Source organism: Pimephales promelas, chromosome 4 (genome assembly GCF_988280905.1).
Source record: "Pimephales promelas chromosome 4, fPimPro1.hap1.1, whole genome shotgun sequence".
In the NCBI taxonomy this organism is placed as follows: Eukaryota; Metazoa; Chordata; class Actinopteri; order Cypriniformes; family Leuciscidae; genus Pimephales; species Pimephales promelas.
In genome coordinates, this window is record NC_142772.1 from 15,656,520 (window position 1) to 15,676,721 (window position 20,202).

A 20,202-nucleotide genomic window follows, 5' to 3' on the forward strand; every position below is an offset into this window, starting at 1 on the left:
CAGTCAAAGCGGGGGTTACGTTTTTGCACGTCGTACAGAATAACCCTAAATGCACCAAGGTGGCGGTTCCACCGGCTTTATATTCAATATAAACATAGCTGTGAGCAGCGATAAAGGGCCAAAGCCGGCGGTACCACCATCTCGGTGCCTTTAGGTAACTAAAGGCATCGGGGTTGCGGTGCCACCGGCTTGGGCCCGCAATCGCTGCTCGCAGCTATATTTATTTATTTATTTTTTCTGCAAAGTAAGCGCCATTTTTGGGGCCGCAACATGCTCAAAAACTCACCAAATTTGGCACTCATGTCAGGACTGGTGAAAAATTTCATATTTTGTGGGTTTCGCCGATGGGCGGGGCAAAATGGCTCGCTAGCGCCACCTAGAAAATTGGAAAAAATTAGCCCCTGGTCCACGTTCAACCTACATGCACGAAATTTGGTGGGGACGTGTATCATTTCAAGACGCACAAAAAAGCCTCAAGAACCCATACCCTAAACTTCACAGGAAGTCCGCCATTTTGAATTCGGCGATCAAATTGGGACGATTTACACACTCCGTACTTTAACGAACTCCTCCTAGGGATTTAGTCGGATCAACTTCAAATTTCTGCTGTACCTTCTAAAGGCATTGACGATTTAAAGTTGTGCTATCTGCGCGTTTTCGTCAATGGGCGTGTCCGTGGCGTCGATGATTCGCCATGAAACAGGAAGTTGTAGCAACTTGGCTGTAAATGCCCAGATCTGCACGAAATTTTACACATTTGACAAGAGTCCCGCCCTGAACAAATCTACATGCCGACTTTAACCCACAGTCATAGCGCCACCTGCTGGCAACAGGAAGTGACCTTTAACGAAGCAGCCCCCGCCGCATGTTTGACCGACATGTACAAATTTTCTGTGGTACATCTACCATGTCCAGATGCACAGAAAAGTCTCTTGGAGCGATGCCCTAAACTCAACAGGAAGTCGGCCATTCCTAATTTTACCGCCATTTTTGGATGATTTACTCATTACGCACTTTAACGAACTCCTCCTAGGGATTTAGTCGGATCGACTTCAAATTTCTGCTGTGCCTTCTAAAGGCATTGACGATGTAAAATTGTGCTATCTGCGCGTTTTCGTCGATGGGCGTGTCCGTGGCATCGATGATTCACCATGAAACAGGAAGTTGTTGTAACTTGGCTGTAAATGCCCAGATCTGCACAAAATTTTGCACATTTGACAAGAGTCCCGCCCTGAACAAATCTACATGCCGACATTCACCCACAGTAATAGCACCACATGCTGGCAACAGGAAGGGACCTTTAACGAAGCAGACCCCGCCGCATGTTTGACCGACATGTACAAATTTTCTGTGGTACATCTACCATGTCCAGATGCACAGAAAAGTCTCTTGGAGCGATGCCCTAAACTCAACAGGAAGTCGGCCATTTCTAATTTTACCGCCACTTTTGGATGATTTACTCATTACGTACTTTAACTAACTCCTCCTAGGGATTTAGTCGGATCGACTTCAAATTTCTGCTGTGCCTTTTAAAGGCATTGACGATGTAAAGTTGTGCTATCTGCGCGTTTTCATCGATGGGTGTGTCCTTGGCGTCGATGATTCGCCATAAAAGAAGAAGTTGTAGTAACTTGGCTGTAAATGCCCAGATCTGCACCAAATTTTACACATTTGACAAGAGTCCCACCCTGAACAAATCTACATGCCGACATTCACCCTAAGTCATAGCGCCACCTGCTGGCAACAGGAAGTGACCTTTAACGAAGCAGCAAACCAAATTCACAGCCGCACCGGCTGAGCCGCAGAATATGCAACGCGGCCGCCTCACACCCCAACGCGCTACAGGTGCGAGGGCCCGCCCATCGCTGCTTGCAGCTTTAATTAGGGCCCGAGCACTAACAGTGCGAGGACCCTATTGAAACTGTTAGGATTATTTAGGGCCCGAGCACTAACAGTGCGAGGACCCTATTGAAACTGTTAGGGTTATTTTTTATTTTTTTTTATTTTTTTTCTGCAAAGTAAGTGCCATTTTCGGGGCCGCAACATGCTCAAAAACTCACCAAATTTGGCACGCATGTCAGGACTGGTGAAAAATTTCGTATTTTGTGGGTTTCGCGGATGGGCGGGGCAAAATGGCACGATAGCGCCACCTAGAAAATTGGAAAAAATTAGCCCCTCGTCCACGTTCAACCTACATGCACGAAATTTGGTGGGGACGTGTATCATATCAAGACGCACAAAAAAGCCTCAAGAACCCATACCCTAAACTCGACAGGATGTCCGCCATTTTGAATTTGGCGGCCATTTTTGGACGATTTACAGACTCCGTACTTTAACGAACTCCTCCTAGGGATTTAGTCGGATGGACTTAAAATTTCTGCTGTACCTTCTAAAGGCATTGACGATGTAAAGTTGTGCTATCTGCGCGTTTTCGTCGATGGGCGTGTCCGTGGCGTCGAAGATTCGCCATGAAACAGGAAGTTGTAATAACTTTGCTGTAAATGCCCAGACCTGCACGAAATTTTACACATTTGATTAGAGTCCCGCCCTGAAAAAATCTACATGCCGACATTCACCCTAAGTCATAGCGCCACCTGCTGGCAACAGGAAGTGACCTTTAACGTAGCAGCCCCCGCCATATGTTTGACCGACATGTACGAAATTTCTGTGGTACATCTACCATGACCAGACGTACAAAAAAGCCTCAAGAACCCATACCCTAAACTCGACAGGAAGTCCGCCATTTTGAATTTGGCGACCGATTTGGGACGATTAACACACTCCGTACTTTAACGAACTCCTCCTAGGGATTTAGTCGGATCGGCTTCAAATTTCTGCTGTGCCTTCTAAAGGCATTGATGATGTAAAGTTGTGCTATCTGCGCGTTTTCGACGATGGGCGTGTCCGTGGCGTCAATGATTCGCCATGGAACAGGAAGTTGTAGTAACTTGGCTTTAAATGCCCAGATCTGCACGAAATTTTACACATTTGACAAGAGTCCCGCCCTGAACAAATCTGCATGCCGACATTTACCCACAGTCATAGCGCCACCTGCTGGCAACAGGAAGTGAACTTTAACGAAGCAGCCCCCGCCGCTTGTTTGACCGATATGTACGAAATTTCTGTGGTACATCTACCATGACCAGACGCACAAAAAGCCTCAAGAACCCATACCCTAAACTCGACAGGAAGTCCGCCATTTTGAATTTGGCGACCGATTTGGGACGATTTACACACTCTGTACTTTAACGAACTCCTCCTAGGGATTTAGTCAGATCAACTTCAAATTTCTGCTGTACCTTCTAAAGGCATTGACGATATAAAGTTGTGCTATCTGCGCGTTTTCGTCGATGGGCGTGTCCGTGGCGTCGATGACTCGCCATGAAACAGGAAGTTGTAGTAACTTGGCTGTAAATTCCCAGATCTGCACGAAATTTTACACATTTGACAAGAGTCCTGCCCTGAACAAATCTACATGCCGACTTTCACCTACAGTCATAGCGCCATCTGCTGGCAACAGGAAGTGAACTTTAACGAAGCAGCCCCCGCCGCATGTTTGACCGACATGTACGAAATTTCTCTGGTATATCTACCAAGTCAAGGTGCACAGAAAAGTCTCTTAGAGCGATGCCCTAAATTCAACAGGAAGTCAGCCATTTCTAATTTTACCGCCATTTTTGGATGATTTACTCATTACCTACTTTAAATAACTCCTAGGGATTTTGTCGTATCGACTTCAAATTTCTGCTGTGCCTTTTAAAGGCATTGACGATGTAAAGTTGTGCTATCTGCGCGTTTTCGTCAATGGGCGTGTCCGTGGCGTTGATGATTCGCCATGAAACAGGAAGTTGTAGTAACTTGGCTGTAAATGCCCGGATCTGCACCAAATTTTACACATTTGACAAGAGTCCAGCCCTGAACAACTCTACGCCTACATTCACCCACAGTCATAGCGCCACCTGCTGGCAACAGGAAGTGACCTTTAACGAAGCAACGTAGCAAATGCACAGCCGCACTGGCCAAGCTGCAGAATATGCAACGCGGCCGCCTCACACCCCGACGCGCTACAGGTGCGAGGGCCCGCCCATCGCTGCTTGCAGCTTTAATTAATCATGTTTTTTTAATCCACTTCAAATGATGTTAAACTCTCTTGGTATGGATATTAGGGCTGAACGATTTTGGAAAATAATCTAATTGCGATTGTTTTAGCCAATATTGCGATTGCGATTTAATATGCGATTTAAAAAAAAAGTTATTTACCTTCTGTATTAGTCGACAAAGACAAGCAATAAATAATTGTATAGTATGGATGGGAATCTTTAGATAGCTCATGATTTGATCTACTTTTTTTTCTTATTAATTAATCTTAATAACTCTTAAAATATGTATTTAATTGCATGTGTAAAAACACATACTTTAAAAAATAAATATAAAAAAACATTTAATTAAAGCAATTACATGTTAAGAATTTTAAATAGGCTATATAAAATAATATAGCTTCAAAATATAAAAGCTAGTAAATAAAGAGAAACAAAAAAAAACATTACAAGCAATAAAGAAAGAGTGGTCTCTGTATTTAAAAGTAGGCTGTCTGAATGTTTTTCATTCAAGAGCTGGAGTGATTTCCCCTCAGTTTAGATACGATAAGCTGCATTCACACTAATGCATATATCTCTTTTGAAATTGTAAATGTGGTTTGTCCTGTTGGTTTAAGATATAACTGACCGTGTTTACATTAATTTCGCGTCATAAAAGCATTTTGACATGCAAGTACATTTACCAATGAGTCGCTCACGGCCGCATGCACGAGCGCTCTTCACAAAGCACGCGTTAGTATTTTAAAATGAAAGCAGCCTTCTCAGTGATTTTCATGGTTTTAATATATAAGCCAACTGCATTCCAAAAGACATAAATAATGCCTCTGTGAACTGAAGCATTTGTAAAGAAAATTCCCGCGGGAGAGAACGCGCACTGCAAGAGTAACGTTATAACATCAAGCAAAGCGGCAAAAACTGTTCAATGAAGCCCGCGAATGTCCTTGTAATTCGGTTCAATCCCGAACTTTATGAAATAACGTTACTATGTTTTGGAAGGTTCGAGCGGTGTCATGTGTGTGAGTGTGTGAGTGAGGAAGAGAGAGAGCGAGAAAATAGAAGCAAGCAGATTCAGAACACGGTTCGTTTATAAAGCACGCGCAGCGTCATCACGCATCTGTGTTTAAAAACTAAGCTCAGACTCGATTCTGAAATTCTCTGAATCGATCCAGGATTGTTGAGGAGAGGAGAGAATAAATAACACAATAAACTGTTCTTTTCTGAACGCCAGACCGTGTAGCGTGGCAGTTGATGCTTTATCTTGCAGACTGCTTTTCTCTCGCGTGTCACGTGACCAGTATAATCGCAGCTCTTGCGATTACAAAATCGCGTTTCATCATATCGCGATTTTATCGCAAATGCAATTAATCGTTCAGCCCTAATGGATATCCAAACTCAGTTTTAGTTAAGGCAAGCTGTAGAGACTGGGTTATGTGACACTGTTTTCGTTTTCTCTGACATCTGCATTCTTTCCACCAGCACTAATTTATAGAGTTATTCATCAGTGTTTCCATTGCAATTCAAGGGGCTGTGACACTTGATTAGTATGTAATAGATCTTGCAACTAGTTTATCACATCACAATTATAAGAAAAAAAACACTGCCCTTAGAAATTTGTCAGTCATATTTCTAGTCAATCTGACTTTGCATTACTGACTGATTGGCTTTTTCAGTACTGATAACAATGCTTGTCTTATAGCCTGATATTTACTATCACCAGTCCAGCAGAAAAATGGATCACACAGACAGGGGATATACTATTAGAATAGAACTGTTAAAATTACAACAGACATAAACTCAATCACCAGCTGCTTACATTCCTACTGATGAGCACAGAGAGGGAAACAGAGATTATTAGATACTAGTGCTTTGGAATACACCAGGTGTCGTCTTTCCCTTCGAGAACTGTTATTCAAAGATGACTAAAGCAAGAAGTTGCACACTTTATAAATTCACTAATTTCCCTCTCAGACACACATACACTGACTGAGTGTTTCTTGTTTCTTCCAGATGAAGAATCTCCTGGTCTGTATGGTTTCCTGCATGTGATCGTCCATAAAGCCATGGGCTTGAAAGAATCAGCCAGTAAGTTAAAGTGTCTTATCCATTTTACATGCCTTTTGCAGATTGTGTGTTTTGCTTTTTATCTATTTTGTGTTTTTTGTAGAATGTAAGACTCAATAATCAATGATGTCAATTTCAGTTTCTTAAAAGAAAAAAGTTTTGATGCTTTCATCTCGCCAAGGCGAGCCTGGAAAAATGAGTGCGCTGCACCAAATGCAGAAGAACAAGCTTCTGTTATGAGCGTGCTTGCCGCACACCTATATTTTAAATAACAAATTTGCATGCGCAAAAAACGTGATATGTGAAAGCCCCCAAAGTCAGGAATCGAAATGCGTGCGTCTTATCAAATCCCCGGTTTTTGGAAATTTGTTACCAGATCTAAAATGGAACCGGTTCTCGATACCCAACCCTACTGACAATAGACACTAATGCCAAGGTGTCTGGGAAGAGGTTTGGTAAAGTGATATTTTCGTTCTGCCTGTTGACTTTCGTTCTTCCACTTGCTGAGTTGGGCCATGTTGCAGAGGGATGAAAGGAGTTGGAATCGGTTTCACAGCCTTTAATGTGAAGTACTTGTGAACTTTTAACTTCTGGAGCACAGAGAAGGTCCTTATTCAACAAGTGTGGAAAACGCAGATGAAGGAGCCTTGAAGAGATTCTCAAGTCCGTACAGAAGATCCGGGTAATCTGGAACATGCAGATCTGGAGGATCTCTGAAGAGAAGATTCTGAAGTTGGTGTAGTAGATCTTGAAAATGGGGGCGCTAAGCTTGTGGTCGTTGTCTGTGTTGCTGTTTTCAAACTTCCCAAACTCACTTCTTGCAGAACTTCTTTGTTTCTCTTTAGAGCTTCAGAGTCTTGAGAGAGCAACTCACAACTCCATAGAGTTGCACTTAGACCTTAGCCTATTTTGGAACTGGAACCTTGAGCCAGGACCACTCTTTGTCTTAGACAGAACCTTTGAACTCCTGCAAAGGTGGTATTTGCAAATTGGCGGCTTTCAGATTCAGCGTTTGATTGGCTGATGCTGTCAGAGGTGGCTGCCATATTGGCCACCATATTGGCCCCTCTTTGGCATGAGGTTCATTTGCATGGCTAAAAGTTTCTGTTTAGAACAATGTCTTTAATGTTTTTCCTATGCATAATTCACTGTCAAAAACCAATTCCAGAATAACCAAAACATTGTGCTGAAAACATAAAGAACAAACATCATTGGTGAATGCATTGATGTATACCTTAAAGCTGCAGTCCGTAGCTTTTTTTGGGTTAAAAATTATCCAAAATACATATTTGAGAAAATACATAACCAGCTAGTGTTCAAAACTATCTGATTGCCTTAGCTTGATTCAAAGCGGTAAGCTTGTAAAAATGTTTTTAATTACAGTGGTACTGGTGGATTTCCACGGGAGATTCAAGCATGTCTTTGCGTCATTATGTCACATCTGTACACATAAAGAAGGAGTCTCTAGTAGGTTATATTGTGTGTGAGGATGTTGGAGGTGGAGATTTATAGCCTTTTCTCACAGCACTTGTTATAATTAAATGTATCAATTTGATGGCGGATCCAGAAAGGTTCAAACAATCACCAGTGACAACATGCAAAAGACTTCGTTCGGACTTGGAGTGGCTACATAAGAGACTGATACCGGACCCTTGCGAAAACAAGGATACATATCCGAAGGACATCACATGTAGTCACGCGATGCTTGCTTACGTTGTTAACATTAACCATTTGAGAACAAAGTATAATTTGCATGGTTTTGCGTGATATGATAACTTATAAACAACTGTTAATATTGTTGATTTAATCAGTGTGATTTACTGCAATGTCAGTTACTGAATGCAATTCTGAATGCCAGTATCCATTTTGGCGCGGTGACTGACAGCAGTATCCACATCAGCGCTGTGACTGACAGCTACTCACTCTCCTCAAACATTGTTTGTGTTCATCTGCGCTGTGCTTTGTCAAGGGTGTTGAAGTGAAACTGACATAAAGTTGATAATTCCGCGAATGACTGCAATTGCAGATTTCAAACAGACATGGCGACAAAGAGGAAAAACGCCAGACTGCAGCTTTAATAGGTAAATTTGTGTATTTTGCATGTACACAAACAACACTCATAGAGTGCCTGAACTGTGCATACTGTAGTGAAATTTTTCTTCCAAAGTGGAGAAAAATCAGAAGCAACAGACCAGGAGACGTTGAGGTATCTTTCACGCAGAAGTTCTTTATTGTGTCGCTGCAGTCATCTCAGAATCATTTAACTAAAATACAGAACTGTTTTATATACTTTACAAGGTGGAGGAGTTACATAAAGGTGGGGACTCAAGCAAATTTGGAAACAAAGCAAATGTAAATGATTCAGCTGGTTACTTGAGTTCATCAGGTAACAGTGTAACTCAGAACCTTGAGATGCTAATCCAATCAGCCTGATTAGATCAACAAAAAGCCCAACTGATGTGGCAAATGGTTAATGTCTGAAAACTTTTGCCTCAAAATGGAAAACATTGTGTGTACTTAAAACTACTGTTAAACCTTTATGAAACATAATACATTTTTATTCCTTCAATACAAACGAGGCAATGTAAAGTAGGCTATATACAACCATAAGATGTGTAATATTATGTGTCTTACTTAAAAACTTCCAAGCTCGACGAAAAGCAGAGACGCTGATTCTTTGTTTAGAGGTGATGAGGGCGGTAACAGCTGTGCGTTCCTCCACGTGGATCATTTGAATTTGAACAGCTTGCACGCGTGTGGGTGTGGCCGCATTAGCGCTAATCAGCTCGCCTGGAGAAATTGAATATGTCGTTGCTTTCATGCGGATTACTTAAACAGAGAATATTTGTTTTTGGTATGATTTACATAATTTAAAAATGGAGACTTAATGCTTTGTAAAGACATAACTCTCACGTGTGTGTGGCAAGTATTTGCTGAGTTAAAGGTCATTTTAAGTCGCGTTTCAGAAGGGAGAGAACGCGCATCATGTCTATTTTCTTTATTTTACAAAAAACACTAGCCTGACTTCGTCATACTCATATTCAAGAAAGAATATGAGTCTGAAACTCCTCCATTGGGCTTTGATTATGAGGCGTGTCGTAACCAAACCAGGACAAAAAAAAACCTCTGCACTCAATTGGATAGTCGGTAGACCTACCAACCAATCAGAGCAACGCATAAGTCAACTCCTTTGCATAGCGCAGTTTTCAAATACAGAACGTAGCCTACTTTATTTTTTTTAGAAGTTAAATAACGAGTGTTACTTCTTTTACTTAATGAGTGCCACCAAAGGAGAAACCACAATGACCACAGGCTTTTCATTACGTCCCATCTTCTTAACGACCGTCAGAGCCAGCTGATAAGTTACACTTTTCCCGAATCATGTAGGAAGGACACTAAAAATATCTTTCCGATCGACAAATGCCTTGATTGCAGTTCTCTGTTTGTCTATTAAAATGAATGTGCTGTAGATTTTTTTTTTTTACAAAAGACGCGGCAGCGGAATCTATATATCTCAATTCTCCAGCTGCCGTTATCTTTGACAAGCGCTCTTTGATAATGTGATGATTACGTCCCTGCAGATCATCTGCCCATCATCGTATAAAGCCCGCCCTGGCAATTTGATTGTCCCGTTCATTTCTTGTCTGATCATAATTACTCCTCAATGGATCGAGTGCAGACCGAACTTCCCGACCAAAAAATATTGTGGGCGGAGTTCGGACTGACATCCAGGCTACAAAAACACAACATTTTGTTTTATTATTAGTGTACACAAATAAAAGTAGACATTTAACAGTTTTGATTGATGTGTAACACTTGACTGTATCACAATTATCGACAGAGTTATTTGAGTCTCTTTTGCACTGATAAGAAAAAAAGAGAGACAATCACACCGGCGTGATGGTCGACCCCAGAGGGTTATTAAGTGCATGGTCTTGTACCTTTGTCTGCTGTTCCTTTTACCTTTGTGATTCACCTTGTAGCTGGCTGGTTTGCTTCTTTCCGTATATGAATTTAAGACTCTTTAAGATGAAGAGTTTTTAAAAATATCTTTGGGGAAAAAGGAATAGGATACTTCTGGAACCTAGGCTGCTGAAAAAGTGGGCCAGAACTTGACCTTCCGTTGATCCACACCTGCAGAATTTAACATGCAATAAATAAAAATTCTTAAATCTCAAGAATCGATTAGTCATCCTGTTTCATTTGAATAAATGGAACATTGTATCGCGGCTGCGCGCATCCAAAAAATCACAATAATATTTGTCCTTTGTTACTCTTGATGTGAAACAAAGTCTCAATTTTCAAATTGCGTCCATTTTCTTTAGAAATTCAAAAACATAAATAATGTTTTGGCGCTGTGGCGTGAGATAGCTCTGGCGCAGCTCAAGAAAAGCAGCAGCACTGATCTCTCTTCCGGCTTAATATCAGTTTCAGCGCGAAATAAACATGGATGAGCATCTGAAAGTGTGTTAAAAGATAGAGTACAACTTATCGAAATCCGTATCATGTCACATTGATTCGCTCAATCAGCGTTTCAACTGTGGAAAGACGTCAGTTAAACAGCTTGTATTCAATGTCATGTATCGTCATATTTACCTCAGAAAACCCACATAAACTCGTTAGTCAGCTAGAAAAAATAACTGGTAACACTTTACAATAGGTTCATTAGTTAACATTAGTTAATGTATTTACTAACATGCACTAACCATGAGCAATACATTTGTTACTGCATTTGTTCATCTTTGTTAATGTTAGTTCATGAAAATACAGCTGTTCATTGTTTGTTCATGTTAGTTCACGGTGCATTAACTAATGTTAACAAGATTTTAATCAAGTATTAGTAAATGTTGAAAATAACATTAACAAAGATTAACAAATGCTGTATATGTGCTATTCATTATTAGTTCATATTAACTAATGTAGTTAACTAATGTTAACTAACGAACCTTATTGTAAAGTGTTACCAAATAACTCTAGAGAGGAGCATTTTGCTAAATATACACCATATTACATATGCATTAGAATCTTAGGCCGTGTGTCCACCAAAGCGTTTGTTCTTCAATATTTAATGCATATCTGAATAAATATGGCAAGTATTTTGTGACAAACCCGATGGGACCCGCTGGTTCGGGCCGGGTTTGGGTCGAAAATATTATCAAATGACTCGGGTCGGACCTCAGGCTTAATCTTTTCCGCTCAGTGAAAAAACAAAACAAAACCTTTATTAATCATTGCTGCTGTTCACCGTAAAGAAAGTCTGGCTGCTGTGTGCAACGTGCATTGTGGGTGGCTGGCCGTACCATTGAAGAGAGGAGAGCACACCTCAGTCCATCCATTGTGGACGCACTACTGTTCCTCCACAGTGCCTTATGATTATTTTTGTAGGCTAGGCCTATTTTGTTTCAAAACTCTTCAAAAATTCTGTGGTGTGAAAAATTGTGTGGTGTGGTGTCGTCCGTTGGCTGGGTACATGTTTGAGTTCTTTTTATTTATTATTTTGTGAAGATTTGTATTTAAGGCATATTAATATAGGCAAGGCAAGTTTATTTATATAGCACATTTCATACACAGTGGCAATTCAAAGTGCTTTACATGGAAGAAATTAAAATAATCAAAAGAAATCAGAATAATTAAAACATAATAATTAAAAAATCATAATAATAAAAATAAAATACAGTAAATAATTAAAACAATTTAAAATAAAAAATAAAATGAAGTACAGTAACACCGTGTCCTAACTACATGCGACGCAATAAAATTCCAGCGACAGCAAGTGTGTCTGTCCACACTAGACGCGAATCGACTGTGAGATGCCATACATTCAGAACAGCGTGTGAGCCTATATGGTGTGAGCAGAGTCTCTCTGTGAAAGCGCACTGTTGGCCCGCACTCGCATTGGAAATGGGTAAGGACATAATCAAATCAAAAAATAACATTATTAAAAATCAAAACATTAACAAAATCCTACTCATTGACTAATTTTGTTATGAAGTACAGTTTTATGTTTGCATAGAATTCATTTTGAACGCTATTTTACATGCTTTCAAAATCTGAGGTAAATTATCCGTTATCGCTTGTGGCACAGTGACCTATTTTTAACTAAAAATAAATAATGTATACTCTTAACCAGTGTAATGCTGGTGATGAAAGCATGCACAAGTTTCTCTAAGTCTTGACTAGAAACAAAGCATCTAATTCTTGCAATATTTTTCAGGTGATAGTATGCTGATTTAGTTATTGCTTTGACATGACTATTGAAACTAAGGTCTGACTCTAGAGACACACCAAGATTCCTGACTTGATTTTTAGTTGTTAGACCCCTAGCGTCAAGGTATGCATTCATCTTCGTTTCCAAACGCAATGACTTCAGTTTTGTCTTTGTTTAACTGCAGAAAGTTTTGACACATCCAACAGTTTACTTCATCAATGCATTTGCACAGGGAGTCAATGGGGCTGTAGTCGTTAGGCGATAGGGCTAAGTAGAGCTGTGTGTCGTCTGCATAGCTGTGGTAAGCGATTTGGTTCTTTCTCATTATTTGGCTCATTGGGAGCATATACAGGTTGAATAGGAGTGGCGCAAGAATCGAGCCCGAAGGGACTCCGCAAGTCATGGATGTCCACTCAGACTTATGATCCCCTATACTCACATAATAACCTCTCCCTTTTAAGTATGACCTGAACCATTTTAGGACTATTCCCAGAAGTATGTTGTGATCGACAGTGTCAAATGCAGCACTGAGGTCGAGTAGTACCAACACGGATAATTTACTTGTATCAGTATTTAAGCGAATATCGTTTATTATCTTTATGAGCGCTGTCTCTGTGCTGTGATGTGCTCGGAAACCAGATTGAAAATTGTCAAAGTATCCATTTGAGCTTAAGAATTTGTTCAGCTGATTGAAGACAACCTTTTCAATGATCTTGCCTATGAAAGGAAGATTTGAGATCGGTCTATAATTGCTTAAGATGGTCCTATCCAGATTGCTCTTTTTCTTCTATTAATATAGACTATTAATATAGTCTATTTATATATTTAAAGTTTATTGTTTCAATTGTTTGTATTGTTAAAAGGTGTGACCATTAAAGGTTGATTTGAATTCCTATCTGCTGGTCATGATAATACATTTATTAGAGTGTGTATCTATACAACGAATGTTATTTCTCATGCCATTTATACGCCAAAAATAGCTTTTGTCTACATGATATGCAGTTTTCGTGTGCATATGATACGCACTTTATGGCGTGTAATACGCACGCACTCCCCACGTATTCAGGCTCGTTGAGAACTCTATCTTGCCTTGCCCTTTCTACCCAGATGCAGAAGGTCCATAGTTCAAGTCAAAATCAACTCAAAAAGAAGAATTTGTATATAAATGCACCACATTTTACATTTAATAAGTACAGATGAGATCATTCTTAGAAAGACACTATGTCTGGAACAGAACATTGACACTGATTCAGCAGGCCACCAAGGAGAGCTTTCAGTGTGAGAATGAGCACATGCTAGCTTTCAGTGTGAGAATGAGCACATGCTAAGCTAACTTAACTTAGCATGGAGCCCAGCTAAGGCCACGCAATGTCACAGGCACGGGAAACAGCGGTGCGTCTACCATCGCATAAACTTAAAATCTCTAAACTTTCTCCGCTTATTAATAAGCAAGGTAGAAGGACTAATGAATCCCCTACTTTTGCTTTTACTCCTATAACTGGTGTGACGCCTTCTGCCTTGCTAATACTGTGCGTTATTGTCTGCTCGTACTGCTATCTTTCGCTACATGAGGAAAACGGCAGATTTTTCCTTCCAGCCACAAGAAGTCAACATCTTTTGTTCTCTTCTAGTTTCCTGAATAATAACCAATCGAGAGCAAAAATTACAACAAAGGGCGAGACCGCCTCAACATTGGACTGCCGCGCGGGGCTGCTGCACTTTGCCGTGATACTCTTACTAGCTGGTGATGTCAAGCTAAATCCTGGGCCCCTTGTACCCGAGATGTTAACCTCACCGGTATCTCCAGGGAGGATGTCTGTGGCTCCGAGCGAGCTTCTGTTGAGAATAATTACACCTGCGGGTCTTGGTGGGCTTGAGCCGAAGCCATTGATACCGGCGGCCTCCAGTTATCTAGTGCCAAGCCTAGCCTTGCTGGCGGCCCACAGCGGACTGGCAGTGTTGGCTGGGGGACAAGGAAGGACAGCGCCATCGCACGGACCTGAGCTGGCAGCCGCGGGACTATTGTCGTTAGCTGTGAAGTTAGCACCACCAGCAGTTATCAATGGATCATCATTAAAGGGTTAGTTCACCCAAAAATGAAAATTAAGTCATTAATTACTCACCCCCATGCTGTTCCAACCCCGTAAGACCTTCGTTCATCTTCGGAACACAAATAAAGATATTTTTGATTGAATCTGAGAGCTGGATCAGTCCTACATAGAATGCCTAAGGGACTGGCTCTTGACGGCCCATAAAGTCATTAAAGAAAAGGTTTAAATATTCCATGTGCCTACAGCAGCTCAATTATAAGTTTATCAAGCGACGAGAATACTTTTTGTGCGAAAAAAACATAAATAACGGCTTTATTCGACTATTCTATTACTTCCTTATTGGCGCATGCGCGAGAACTGAGACGAGGACGTTCTCCTTCATCTTGTTACCGGCTGCTCACGGCTTAGGAGTATTATCGCCACCTACCGTATAAGATGATGTGCTGATATAGCTGGAAGTGCAAAACTTTCTGTTTACAAGCAGAGGAAGATGCGCGCTACATACGCTTTTCAATTAGCGTATTTTCCGCACTACAAGGTGCACTTAAAAGCCTTTAATCTTCTCAAAAAACGACAGTGTGCATTATCATCATCTTATACGGTAGGTGGCAGTAATACTCCTAAGCGGTGAGCAGCCGGTAAAAAGAAGTAGTCAAAGGAGAACCGAGGACAACGTCCTCCTCTCAGTTCTCGCGCATGCGCCCATAAGGAAGTAATGGAATAGTCGAATAAAGCCGTTTTTTATGTTTTTTTTTTTGCACAAAAAGTAGTCTCGTCGCTTGATAAACTTATTTGAGCCGCTGTAGGCACATGGAATATTTAAACATTTTCTTTAATGACTTTATGGGCCGTCAAGAGCCAGTCCCTTAGGCAGGCTATGGAGGACTGATCCAGCTCTCAGATTCAATCAAAAATATCTTTATTTGTGTTCTGAAGATGAATGAAGGTCATGGGGGTGAGTAAATAATGACTTAATTTTCATTTTTGGGTGAACTAACCCTTTAAGGCTAACAACATCAGCGACTCCCAGCGAGTTGGAAGCGGGGGGAAAAATATTACCAGCAGCTCCAAGCAGACCAGCCCAAAGGATAGCAGCTAACCCCATCTGCGGCTCACAGCGGGGTCGTGATGACGGCACAGCAGTTGAGAGTTTTTTTCCGTCACTAATATTATCAACGGATCTAACACCATCAACGGCTAGCAGCGGTTCGGTGCCAAGGCTATCTTCACTGGCGGTATGCAGTAACTATTCAAACATCAATGACTGCACAAAGGTAAAACTCAGAAATCCTGTACTAAAAAAACATAGCAGAACTAAAATATTTCAGACTCTTAATCAATCGAAAACAATATGGGACTCTACTTATAAACCTAAGGGATTGCTGTGTGGACATATAAATGTTAGAAGTCTCGGAAATAAGCGTGAACAACTAGAGCACATCCTAGGTGATTCAAATATTTATTCTCTAGGACTATCTGAAACTTGGTTGAAGGCAACATCGGCTGATGCACTGGTAGCTATGCCTGGGTATCAGGTGTTTAGAAAGGACAGGGAGAAAGGCAAAGGTGGCGGAGTATTGCTCTACGTTAGAAATACCTGGACTTGTAGACGGCTGGAGTGGTCAACTGATGTTGCATTTGACTGTGTTGGTGTGGAAATCATTTTATCAAGAGAAATGTCTTTTATCTTAATATGTCTATATCGACACCCAGCTATATTGACCAGCTAAAAACCGTGCTGAAATCCTGTGACCAAAATAAGGAGATTATACTTATAGGTGATTTTAATATAAATTGGGATGATAAACATGGTAGGAGAAATCTCAGTGATCCACGGATTATTTCAATTTAGAACAGTTTGTTGAAAAGCCAACTAGAATAACAAATAACTCTCAGACAAGAATAGATCTTCTATTCAGCAACAAGCCAAACCGAATTATTAAGACCTTTAATTTTTTAACTGTTTTATCAGACCACAACATGATTTTATTTTCAAGGAAGCTTTCAAAAAAGAGGTATCTAAAAATAAATAGTGCCCTTCATTCCTCTGATGTTAAATTAAATTTTATACCTAAGAATCAAACAAAGAATCTTAATACAGCCTTAAAAATGGTTGATTGGGAGGCAATATTTTGCTCAAATGATATAGAGAGCAGTTGTAATGCCTTTAACAACAAGCTTAATGAGGTAATGTCCTCCTTTACCCATAGGGGGAGTGGCAGGGCTAGGAAGAAAAATAATCTACCATGGTTAAATCCAACTTGTAAAAATTTATTAAAAATAAGAGATGTGTTGCTTAAACAATATCTGAAATCTGGTTTGTCCACTGATAGGGAAAAATTTACACACGCACGTAATAAAGTTACACAAACCTTAAGAAAAGCTAAGGCAGACTTTTTTGTCTCCATTATAGAAAGTACAAGAGGTAATGGGAAAAAAACATGGCAAATTTTAAATAAATTATTAGGTAAACACAATAAAAAGTAAATTAAAGCCATTGAGTTAGCTGTGGATAATGCCCGGATTAGAGATCCCATAACTGTGGCAAAAACTTAATAATTATTTTATAGATATTATATTTGAAATAACAAGGCTCTGCGTTCCCTCAAAAATTTTACCTCGACCATTAAATGACGATCAGCCTATTTTCCAGATAAAAAATATAACGGAGGTAGAAGTAAAAAAGATCATTGCTGCCCTTAAAAACTCCAAAGCTAGGGATGCCCATGGTCTTGACAATAACTTTTTAAAAACTCATAACGATGCTTTGGTACAACCTATTCCCTTTATGGTTAATAAATCAATCAGTCAAAGGGTAGTTCCATCAACTTGGAAAGAGGGCATTATTACACCAATTTTTAAATCAAGATCAAAAACACAGGTTGCCAATTAGCGTCCAATAGCATCCTGTCAATAGTCTCTAAAGTTGCTGAAAAGTGGATAGCAAAACTACTTGTTGAACATCTGGATAAAGGTTTCACCCCTCTGCACCGTATGCAGTTCGGTTTCCGGCCCAATCACTGCACTGAGTCGGCAAACTGCTGTCTGATCGAACAGATTAAATATTTTTTGGATAGGGTAATTGTGTAGGAGCGGGATTTTTAGACCTTAAAAAGGTGTTTGATACAGTCAACCATCAAGTACTGTTGACCAAACTTACACATTTTAATTTTTCTACAGATGCTATATCATGGTTTCAATCATATTTATCAAACAGAACACAGTGTGTTAATACAGATGGTGTTAAATCTCCTCCTCTTAGTAATCATGTTGGAGTTCCACAGGGCGCAATTCTCGGTCCTTTATTGTTCTCAATGTATATTAATAATCTGACAGATATTTTTTTGGACTGCAATGTGCAGATCTTTGCGGATGATGCTGTGATTTTCATTCATGGAAAAGATAAAAAGACAATAGCTGCAAATCTTACAAAATCACTAACTGAAGTTCAAAACTGGTTAAATCAAATTTGTCTCACTCTTAATACCAAAAAGACCGCTGTGATGATGTTTACGAAAAAACCCTCTGTGAAGTCAAATACTTTAAAAACTGAATTTAAGACACTCACGAAGCAATCGCTAGCAGGAAATAGATCTTCCGTGTTTTTGGGAGAGGAGGAATTGGAGTTGGTAGCCCAGTTCAAGTTCCTTGGGGTTATACTAGATTCAAACCTCACTTTCAAAAAGCACATACAAAAATCGATTCGATTAATCGATTAATCGGACGATTATTTTTTCGATTAATCGATTAATCGGATAAAAAAATTTATTTCATTTTTTTGTTTATTATAACTAAATAAAACCATAAAACCACACTCTTTTGTGTGTTAAACAATCTTCTTAATACAGACAACTTCATTATATAGAAAAACAACAAATAAAAAAAATATATATGACAAAAATGCTATTGTAAGCTAGATTAGTGGATAACTCAGAAAAACTTAGCCTAGAAAAATCACAAGTGCACAATAATTTTATAAAATCTGAACATTTAGTGAAAAAAACATTCCTTAGTGGGGAAAAAATAAGAGACAATAAGTGTAGCACTATCTCTGGTAAAACGTTACACATTGCTCTTTGTATTGTTATACATTCATGAAAAACATCGAAAAAATCAGATGCCCAGCTGTTTAGTGAGGAAGCAATATTGACTGTGTATTATACAGTATCTTTGCAATAGTTTATTAAGCCTTTTCTTTTAACAGTTTTAAATTTCAGTTAGGCTACTGCACGTGAAGAACAATTATAGTGCGCCGAGTCTACTCTAGTGTTGTGATCGACACTCAGTAGAAAGTGATTAAGTTACAGCAATAAAAGTCTAGCAAGATAGTCATTATATTACGAAACCATAGACCTTTATCTACGGATCAATTATAATAATAACATTGAATCCTCTTGGAAAGAGTTTCATCATGTTAACTGTTGTAACGCGACGCGCTGTTTGAACACCGAATAGAGAATGACTGACAGCCGCAGTGGAGGGAAAAGCTTACGTTAACTTGAATTTAATGACTTAAATATACATTTCTATCTCACATTATACTACAGTATGGCTTCATAAAGTATACACGATTAACGCAGGTCACCTATTTTGGTTTCAAAACGGCGAATTTGTTACTGTTACTGAATTTTCACTGTTATGATTACTATTTTCACTTTTATTTAATTTTTTGTTGTTTCATTGTTGTAATTGCTGTTGTTGCTGTCTTTTGCTCTCACCGTTGTGATCACCACTGCCATCATCATTGTCATTCATTATTATTATTATTATTATTATTATTACTACTATTATTATTATTATTATTATTATTATTATTATTATCATCATCAATATTGCCATTGTCAATGCTGTAGAATTAGAATGTAGAACTAGAATTAAGCGTCATTGTCATCACTAATGCAATAACTTCCCCCTTATCTCTTCATGGGTTTTTAATGCACCACAACATAGAAAAGGAAAAAAAAGAAGAAAAAAAAAAAGAATAAGTATATTTGGATAAACATCGATCGCAAACACCAAGGCAGGCAAGACAGGCGAGAAGTAGTTTCAACGGGACAGCATCTCTGGCCCAATTTGAGACATTCTCGCACTGTACTCCCTCTTTTAATGCACTTTAGACATTGCACATAACACACACACAAAAAAAAAGAAAAAGATAGAAAAGATAGGGACTGATGAGATGTGGGGGAAGGTTGTCTTATATTATATTATATTATTATATTATCATATTTTGTACAGGATTGACAATGGCAATTGTTACATAGGAGGAAGGATGGAAATAAAAATCTACAAAAACAATATGGGCAGTATGGTGGTAGTGGGGAGTGATGGTAATGACAATGGTAATAAATAATAAATGGTTAAAAAAAAAAAAAAAAAACGGCGAATTTGCCGAAAAGTGAATGATTTTCGTGTATGCTGCATATTGATAGCGGTTTCCTGATGCCCGCAAATTAGTTCAAACTCACGGAATCAAGAGCGCGCATGCGAGACAGAAGATAATGTGCTCCAAACCGTCCGTGTTGCGCACAGACCGGCGAGGGAGAGAGACTGCGTGTGTGCCTCATGAAGCGCATGTAAGAAGCGCATGTAAGAAGCGCATGTAGCATGTAAACAATCCCTGTGACGTAATCAGACCAACTAATCGATAATGACATTCGTTGACAACGATTTTCATAATCGATTATAATCGATTTTATCGATTAGTTGTTGCAGCCCTAAAATACAATACAATTTAATTTACAAAATTTCTAAAAAATTAGGTCCTATATTACAACCGACGCTG

The 20,202-nt window shown here is 39.5% G+C and overlaps 1 protein-coding gene across 3 annotated transcripts in view; it reads left to right on the forward strand.

Annotated features, from left to right (window-relative positions):
• Positions 1–20,202, forward strand: part of abr (ABR activator of RhoGEF and GTPase) — a 490,118-nt gene that overhangs the window by 353,984 nt on the left and 115,932 nt on the right. For all 3 annotated transcript variants that reach the window (XM_039662200.2, XM_039662201.2, XM_039662202.2), the window contains one exon: positions 6,105–6,179. In XM_039662200.2, coding sequence (XP_039518134.2) covers positions 6,105–6,179 — 75 coding nt within the window. The remainder of the gene's footprint in view (positions 1–6,104; positions 6,180–20,202) is intronic.